This window comes from Globicephala melas, chromosome 20, assembly GCF_963455315.2.
Source record: "Globicephala melas chromosome 20, mGloMel1.2, whole genome shotgun sequence".
Taxonomy (NCBI): Eukaryota; Metazoa; Chordata; class Mammalia; order Artiodactyla; family Delphinidae; genus Globicephala; species Globicephala melas.
Window position 1 is genome coordinate 49,996,982 of NC_083333.1, and position 9,950 is coordinate 50,006,931.

The 9,950-nt window shown below is 40.1% G+C and overlaps 1 protein-coding gene across 2 annotated transcripts in view; it reads right to left on the reverse strand.

Annotated features, from left to right (window-relative positions):
- Positions 1-7,903, reverse strand: part of CLTC (clathrin heavy chain) — a 66,291-nt gene extending 58,388 nt beyond the window's left edge. The window contains exon 1 of one of the 2 annotated variants that reach the window (XM_030881768.3): positions 7,436-7,903. In XM_030881768.3, coding sequence (XP_030737628.1) covers positions 7,436-7,477 — 42 coding nt within the window. In that variant the 5' untranslated portion in view covers positions 7,478-7,903. The remainder of the gene's footprint in view (positions 1-7,435) is intronic. The other variant, XM_030881769.3, reaches the window with a different exon arrangement.
- Between the last annotated feature and the right edge of the window lie 2,047 nt (positions 7,904-9,950).

A 9,950-nucleotide genomic window follows, 5' to 3' on the forward strand; every position in this document is an offset into this window, starting at 1 on the left:
TAAAATGTTTGCTTACAACATCCAACAGTTGTAATTGTGAAGCCATACAGAGAGGAATAATTATTAGGTGTGTTAAATTTACCTCTTACCAATCCAGCTGATTTCAAGTCCATGGTAGCCTTCCCTGAACAGTGTTGTAGTATTCAATTCAAACAGAAGCAACTGTAAAGGACTCAGTAATACAGACACTTGGTAAGACTTTTAATATAAGGAAACTTTTTCCTGCGGAATATTTTATGGTTAAAAAAAGACACCTGCCTTAGATTTGCATAGTTCAATAGGAAAGAATGTAAAGTACTGTAGAGAGTTGGGAAAGAGATGGATTTTGTAAACCATGTTCTCCCTATAGGTTTATTTCCCTAATTATTAATCCTCAAATAATGAGATCTACACAAAGTTAGTTTTTTGCCAAGCTGAACATATGTAGATAGTCTTTGGCTTCCCTCTGTCCACTTTAGTGGTTTTTAAGTCCTCTTTCTCAGATGAGCAGCTGGTCAGAAATAGACGAAGGCAACTCTCAACCCAATTCTCATTTTTCATCTACCATGATTCCCAGTTTCAACAGACGGGGGTCATTAAACACTGCAATCACCTTCCCTACTTCAGAAATGGACTGGATGTAGAAAATGAGAAGAAGAGAGTCTGGTGTAACTCTAAGATCTTGTCTTCAATAACTGGATAAATGGGTAATTTTTTCCTTGAGCATAGCATATATGTTCAACTCAACTGGATAAAGAGAGACTCCCCTCCAGCATAGGGGCTAAGGATTAATATCTGTATGGGCTAAGTATCATGATATAAATACAACCACATACTATAGGCTAACTTTACAACTGCCAGAAAGTATTGTTTTAAATATAATAAAAGAGGAAGTTGAGAAAAGCTAAAAAGATAAGAGCTCGGATTAAACATGTGAAACATTTTCCACAACGGTATATTGCAGAATTTAAATTTTTTAACGTGACCATATGGTTTTAATGGACCCAGTTCCTATTCTTTCAAAAATAAGCTTTAGAATCTGCCGTACTTCAGGGGACTTCCCTGGTGGTCCAGCAGTTAAGACTCCGCGCTTCCAGTGCAGGGGGCACAGGTTCGATCCTGGTTAGGGAACTAAGATCCCGCATGCTGCATGCCGCAGCCAAATAAATAAATAATAAAATCTGCTGTACTTCAGAACTTAAAGAAAAGTCCTTACTTACCCAATGATTCAGAAAAGGAAGTACCAGTATTACTGGCAGTTCTGTCTCCAAAGCACAATCCTACAAATGTGTAACCATATTCCCCTCTACGGTTATGCTATTCAAACTGAGGAAGCATGTTCTACTCCCACTTTTCCCATCCTCCCTCCCCAAGCATAACAGTCTTCCTTGAGTTCTATTCACGTTTTACATTAGAATAAACACAAAAACATAAATAATACAGTAAAATAGAAAGCAGAAGTTTCCTGCTTTCACAAGTGGCTTCAGGCTGGAACATATTCACTCTCTTGTCACTAAGGAAAAGTCTAAGAGAAATTTGAGAAGTTTAGCCTTATGACAGGGATATAGATAATCTTGGTTATTACAAGTTAACCTGATTCCAATCATTCTGCACAATTTTTTAGTGGGAACGTGGATAAAGCCCTTTAAAAAACATCATCTCAATAACCGTTTAAGGCATAGAAAATCCAGGTGTTGGTTCACTGGCCCCTAATTTTCTCATAAAAACTACTGACCTAAAAACATACTAGTAGAATGTATACATCAAAGAACACCACAGCATACATACAAATTATACAGATCATTCACCAAATGAGGCAATGTGCCACAATGAAAGAAGAGCAAATATTACCACCCACTCACTAGCTCTACAGGTTAACTGCTATGAACTTCAGTTTCCCCATCTGCAAAATAAGGCTAACCCTACCTACCTGAACGGATGTTCTTGCCAATCAAATGAGATCATGAACATAAAAGATTTAGCAGAGGTCTTGGCACACAGTAGGTGCTCAAATAGCTATAATGGTCAATTTATTCTGATCTTGTAGATTTCAGGACAATTAGGATTTGATGAATAGTTATTGCCTCTGAACTAGGATAAACTATCATAAATTATGTAAACTATCTTAAATTATGTCTTTCATAACACAAAAGAAGAGACACAAAAATCTGAGTCTGACAGATGGGTTTTGCATAATACATTCAGATCCAAGCCTCCTGCCACCCCCTGAGTTAAGAGCATTAGCCTCAGGCACTTGGCCAAGTAACGGTGGGGGAAAAAAAGAAAAGATACCCAAGAACTGGAAACTTTGCTACGGCTTAGAATTTGATTTTATGAAATAGCTTTAGCATGGCTATGTAAATAAATTTTAAAAAACAGCCTTGTTCTAATATGAAGGACTAAAATATCAGCTATGAACTCACTTCCTATCTAAGTGAGAACATACACTTCTGCACTACCATCTTATAGGACATATAAATACTAACAAAGGCCTGACTGGCATTCCAGGTGGGTAATTTATCAGATGTGGTTTATCAGGAGTCTGACCAAGGAACACTAATTAAAGATGTACCAACAGCACATGTGAGCACTCACGGGCTATTATAAAAGATTAATTAAAATTTTTTCTTCCTTTTGAGCAGTTTCAGAGCAGAATCAATTTTGTGTCACATGAATATTTGTATTAAATCCTGCACAATATCAAACATTCAGTAACATCCATGGTTACAATTATGTGTGGACAGCCTCTGCCAACTAATCAATGCAAGCACAAATGCAAGCTGCAGTCAGTTTTGTTCACCACTTTGTCCCGAGTGTAACATAATTGTTGGTATATAGTAAATATTCAAATCTCAGGTGAGTACCAAATATTTATAAACCATAAAAATCTAGGTCTTAAATCTGCAAAATAAAATGTTGTCACTGGTTAAGAGATAGATACCTGAATAGAATATACTGGACAAAAATTATATAGCCAACAATTAATACCCTTCAAATGCTACACCAAGTACTTTCACATACATGATCTCAGATCTTCACGGTAACTTTGTGAGGTAGTACACATATTTTACAGAGAAAAAGGAGCAAGAGGTTAGTCTTAACCTGCCTTCTCCAATACTGTAGCGACATTTCACAAGCCACATGTGGTTCTGAGAACTTCAAATGTGGCTACTCTGACTCAATTTTCAAGTTTAAGTTAATTAAAATTAAATAGTAATTCAACTTTAAGTTAATTAAAATTAAATAGTAACTGTTAATCGAGTCAATTATGGAAAACTTATGTTTGGAACAACCTACGTGTGCAAACCTGCTTTTTCAACTGTAAATTTTATGAAAGCTAAATACAGGTCAAATATATCCAATGAAAATAGGGTCTGAATTGAGATGTGCTCTAAGTGTAAAATACACAGCAGATTTTGAAAATTCAGTACCCCCCAAAAAGGAATGTAAAATATCTCATCTGAAAAGTTTATACTGATTGCATGGTGAAATTATAACATTTGGGGTACACTGAGTTAAATGAGACATTAATTTCACCTGTTTTTTACTTTTAATATGGCCACTAGAAAATGTAAAATTACAGATGTGGCTCATATTTTTCTACTGGATGGAAGTGGTCTCAACAACCTCCAAACCCCTGATCTGTCTACTATATGGCATCATTAACCACATGTTAAACCAGAAGAGAAGTCACCTTCTCAGGGAAAAGTCCAACAGATAAAAAAGCACACTAGGATACTAATAACTTCTCCTCTTAAGGTCAATCATTATTTTTCTTCAAAATATTTAGTGTCAGAAGACCTAGGTTCAAATCCCACTCTGACAGGTTCCCTAGGGCACTAGTTTGAGTCTCACTTTCTCCTACTGTTTAAGAAGGATATCTGGGGGAATTAGATGAAGACGTGGAAGCACCCAGCCACATTCATAGGACACAACAGACTCTCACAAGAAAGTCTGCTGCTCCTTCCATTCACTAGTCACTGTTCATAATCACTTCCCAAAAGAGACAGTATTCAACCAACACTTTCTATTAGTGAATGTTTTAATTTTAGTAACAAAATGTTCTAAACATATAAATATAGGTGGCCAGATAAATCTTCACTCTTAAAAAGCACATCAGAATGGCCTGTAATTGCGCAGTCCCATGTCGTAGTCAATAGCTTTATGTAGCTATTTACATTTACATTAATTGAAAAGAAATAAAAGTAAAAATTTAGTCCCTCAGTCACAATAACCACATTTCAAGTGCTCAATATGGCTATGTAGCTAGTATAAATTTTCATCATGGAAGAAAGTTCTATTGGATAGTAACTCTCAAAAAGCAAAAGCCACGCAGTAACAAAGACAGAAAAACATCCTGTTAAATATAATTCAAATATCATTAAGTTAAGGTTCCTGAAATCATGTATTTCACTGCACACCAAAATGAAAATGATTGTGATTCTACACACAGTTTCAGGCCTTAAATTATTTCCTAAACAGAGTGAAAGCACATTCACTAGAATTAGCCACACCCCTTTAAGTTGAGTAAACTGACCATTAGGAAAATTCTGAAAACCTTGATACATCTTAAACTCGGAAGCTATTCCTAAAGTAGACTGCAACATAATTCCAAGCAGTATGCCTCTTCCAGGAAGTACGGTTAAGCATATAACATATCCCAGTAATACTCAGCATTGCTTTCTCTTTGTAAATTAAAATAATCATAGCAAGAACCCCTACCATTGAATGCACAACACGTTTATGGATCAAAGGGAAAAGAGCAGGGTTGGGAGACTTAATTTCAGACCCAAAGAACCCGGGAATACAGCAGAATATGTCAATTGGCATAAAGATACTTAATAAGCCAAGAAATCAGAGTTGCAGGCAACACTATAGGTAGCCTAGGATTTTTTTCAGAACCTGCAATCCTAGCAAAATCTTGCTCAAATAGGCACTCATCTGTTCACTGCTATCAGCCTCAACATCCTAAAAAAGAAATAAAAACTCCTTTATAACTTAAAATATTAAGCTTCATTTGATGTACTTCTGAGTCCTTGATGACAGACCCTTCAGCTGGCCAAAGTAGTTCCATGGTATAAAAATAAATTTATTTACAGTTCACGCTTTGAAGATTTCACAGGTTAACTCTACACCAAGTTCCTCAATTCTTGTTCCCAATTTTTATCGTAAGTGTTTCAGAAAGTTTTCTGCTACTTAGCAAACTGGCAGGGGTTGAGAGGTCAAAGACCTAAGTTGCCAATTAAAATAATCCTTATTAATTTTTATACAGCAAGGGATAAAAATGAAAAGTCAGGAATTATATTATCCTGGAAGAGGTTGGTGACTGGGGCTCTGCACAATAATTAATCATTATCAGCTTGAGTACACAGTCACCAAAGCACGCTTAAACTTAGTCATGGCATATATACTACTCCAAAAACTGAATGACTGAATTCTTCAAGTTTATTTGCAAAGCAACTTTATATGCAACTCTTCAAGTATTTGAGAAGGAAATGGCTTCACTCAAGTGTCTGCAAAAACTCTGAACCACTTAGAAATCAGACCCATATTAAATCTGTCTTCAATCAGTGACATGGTTGGAGTCCAGTCTTTGGGATTATTCAACAACCTTGTCTCCTCATTAATAGAAATGGAAAACTATTGCTCAAACCACCAACAGTCAAGAAACAAGATTTACTAGTGGGCTATATCTGTTTTGTAAAGTAAACAGCAACTATAACTGCTTTTCTTGTGTATGATTTTACACACTTTTGTCTGCAGGAAGATTATATTCCAGAAGCACTTTAGTGTCGGGACAAGGTTGTGTTTTCCCCTCACACTCAAAAACGTTATTTTCCTAACACTCCACATTCAACAGAAGTAACCACAGCAATACAAATTTGGATGGAGCATAAACAAAAACTTCTGTGTCCATTCTGTCACAATGTTTTTTAACCTTCTGTAAAATAGTGTTCTATTACATCAGATGAGTTATCTGAAAACCAAAAATGACTGAATAAAGTACATTACTTAACTCATTTTTTGAGTAAAGATTTATAATTCATTACATTTCAAGACAAAGAAGCCTTGCTGATGCAAGCAAAGGTGATACCTGTAAAAAAAATGAAATCATGTTGATAGCCAGAATATTAAACCTTTTAATTAACATTTATTTATTGTTATAACAATGTCAGAAAGTAAACAGCCTTCAATGGTAAAGTGTCCAAGAGGCCACTAGTATTAGTGTCATGTCAAACCACTGGCATCTCTTATCATTACGAATTAGTCCTTCAAATGACTGAGCTGAGACAGACCTCTTTAAGGAGGTAATTAGAAAGAAAGCATACTTTATTAATAAATTATTTCAGCCAAAGTAAAACCAGATTGGTGAACCAGGAAAATCAGAAGCTTAGAAGAGACTTAATTCAGTCAAGTCCTCCAATGATCACCTGCCCGGGCCCGCTACGGGCAAGCTGCCAGATAAGACAGTCTGTTGCCTACAGGATAATGCACCATGGGGAAGAACTCTAGAACCTACTAAAGGAAACCAATTACAGACCAAATAACCTTGCATATCTCAGGGCAGGTGTGCTCTATCCCCAGGGGTCGTTCAATTCCATGCAATCCTGAGGAAAGTACTCACGCCAAGCCAACTAGCTGCTCCAAAGATAACCTCTGAACAACTCTTTTCTCCCTTCTAGAACCGAAGAGGGGATAGAAGCCGCACCATGCCCAGAGACATCAAGAAAGTGAAAAAAGGCGAGTCCCCTTAGGAACCTTGACCCCACGCACTCTGAAATTGACACCGCCCTGAGAAATACGTTCCCCCATTCTATCCTCTTTTTTTTTTCCTTCAGTGAGCTTCCCAGTTCCTACTGCCTCGGGGAAGGCAAGAGAGGAGCCACTGCCGTTCTCCGCATGCCCGGGGAAGGTGCCTTTCCCGTTGAGAGCCGCAGAGGGAGGAAGAAAAAAGGTTGCCTCTCCCCAACCCACCCGCGCCACAACTCCCGGGTGCAGACACGATGGGGGAAAGGGAAGAGGGCAATGGGAGGTGACAGCCTGCGCTGCCCTAGGGGAAGAGAATTCTTGCTCCGGAAGAAACGCGGGAGAACGCCCCCCCCCCACGCCCCGCAACGTACCCAAATGAATGAACTGAATAAAACCGGGGTGGAAGGGTTATTATACGCAGTTCTTGCCATCCAGGAAGCGAAGATAGAGAGGCCTTCAAACCCAGGTATGGCCTCACTGCCCTATGCACCCCGACTCGCTTCCTTTCCACCCAAGCCCCACATCATTTAACCCTTCAAGCTTTCCAAGATAGTGCCCCATCCTCCATCTACCCCAGGAACCGATACCACCACCACCACCATCCCCCCTCCCCCCGGTTCTCCTCTTTTTGCTTGGGCTCAGACTCCAGCTTCTTCCTTCCTACCTCCCTCTCTCCACAGCCCTCACTAGCTCGGGCCCACCGCACCTGAAGATGCTCCTGAAAACGAATTGGCAGAATCTGGGCCATGGCGCTGTCGGGGGTGTATGGTCTCCTCCTGTCACTGGGGCTGTGGGGCAGTGGCTGCCCGGGCTCTCCAAGGGAGAGGAGGAGAAGGGGGAGGGGGGAGGCTGGGCTCAGCAGGAGAGTCTCCGGGGACGCAGGAAACTGGCAGGCAGACGAAAGAGCTCAGGTCGGGGGCGGAGGCTCCAGGGTCCGCGAGAGCCGCAATGGCGGAACCGGGCGCAGCGCAGACTCCGGAAACGGTTTAGCCCTGCGGAAGGATCCTGGCGACAGAACTCCGCCCAGGTCACCTCACCCCCTCCGCCTTATGTACTCCTCCACGGAGCGCCGCGATGCATCGGAGCGCAGGAATTCGGAGCGTGGGGCGCAGGGCGCTGAGGACCTCGCTTACTGCTGCGACACGGAGATAAATAGAGGAATCGGAGGGACTACTTTTTGTCTCATCACCTTCCCCAGCCGCCTGCTTTTCCCTCCCCCCCTTTTTTTTCGCATTTTGCCACATCATGCGACTAGGGGCGACCAACGTCATTTCCGTGGGCGCTTTGGGTCTCACCCACGTACTTCCGGGTGCACGTGATGCTGGTCAGGAAAGGTCTACTGATTGCTGCCGGAATGCAGAGCGAGTTCTAGGGAAGTGCGGCGTCTCCTGGGAATGAGGTGGCTGTTGGGCCGCCTTGAGGAATGGCGGTGCTGCTCCCTTTCCCAGTGGGCCCTGCGTATTTAAACGTAGTCCCTTACGAAGGGGACGTGGCGTGGGCAGATGGGCCCAGCCTCCCGCCCTCTCCGTGACTCAGGGAAACGGCCCCCCTGCAGAGCGCTCTTGGCAGCCGGCTGCAGCGCTCCTCCCCCTCCTAGTCTCTTGGGGTGGGTGGTTTGTTATAGCCCAGGGAGGGGGGCACTGAAACACTGATGGGGTTTAAAAATCCTGTCTGTCCTTACGCACGCCCTTCTGAGGGTTGGAGAAGCTGACGCTTAGGTTCTAACAGAACTAGTAGTCTCTTGGGACGTTAAACAATTGACTCAAAGGGCAGTGAAGGCCATTTATGAGGTATCTCAAACTGGCCTTGTGATAGCCTTTCTTAACGTTTCTGCGGACATTTTGGCGGATGTACATATATATGGGTCTAGCTGAGAAATTTGGTGAAGAATTTGAGTGTCATAAATACGCTAAAAAATTGGACTAAAATTATAGCAGGATTTTTTTTTCCAGCCATATCAAATAATTAATGAGCCTCAACGATTTAGATAATTAGGTTAAAGGTGGTTTGTAAAACCTTAATGTTTTTCCTCGGTGTGGCTAAGGTACACTCTTGGAGAAAGGGATTAACTATTAGCGCTGTATTTCAGTGGGACCTCCTCACCAGTGTAAACTAGCAGTGTTTGGGAATGCAAACGCTTCAAAGCTGGGGGCATCGTGTCTTCTAACAGAATTAAGGTATCTACGGTATTCATTATCGATTAATAATCTTCCCAGTACTTTATTGCTAAAGTATAAGCTGTAATAATATTTCATAATAGCACAAATACAATAAAGCATAAAAGAATTTCGTTCCATGCTTTTCATCTTAAAGAGATGTGATTGCTGTTCCAGAAAGATCCTGAGGAAGAATTCAAGTACCCATTATTTTTAGTAACCTTTCCAGTTAAACAGAAAACTCTATTAGGTATACAATAATTTTGTGTGTTAAGCAGTTTTGCTGAGAATTTGCTTAATCATTTAAATTGCTTTTAATGTTTTTCCCAAAGTATACCTCACATACCGAGGGTGAGAGAATCTTTGGCAGTTAAGAGAGCAGACAGAGACTGTTGGGCAAAGAAAAGCCTTGCCACCATGTCATCAGAGTGAATATTTATGCTTGGCAAAATTTCATTATGTTTTGTTAAGCCAAATACTTGAAGATGTTCTGTATTCTGCAGCATTCGAAATGACCTTTCTAATACCACTTTAATAGTATAGCTACTTTGAATCTTTTTTGGAAGTATACAAATTCTAAATTAAAAATCTAAAGGAGTTACTGTTTTATTACAGTTAAAGCAGTAGCTTAATCAAGTTACATTTCCAATCTCAGAATCTGGGTTACAAGAGCTATATTATGAACTGGCCACCAAAATTTTCTTTCTTAATAACTGTCTTGCATTTTCAGACAGACCTGTAATTTTAAAGACGTTGAGAATCCCCAAAGCAATTGATTTTAGCTTGGATATTTGGTGTGGAATATCTAACCAAAACTGCACTGAGAGTGACTGCTGTGTCATCACACAGAAATCTAATGAATGCGTTGTTTTCAGAATCATTTAGAGAGAAGAAAAATAGATTACAGTATACCAGCTCATTTTGAACACTTTCCTTCAAATCAATAACTCCAAAAATTTTCAAGAGAAAAAAATGTACTAGATGATAAACGTTAAAAAAAAAAACCAACGCCTTTTAAAGATTAATGATTTTGGCTGAGGTAATGAGAGAGCTTTTTATGGTAGC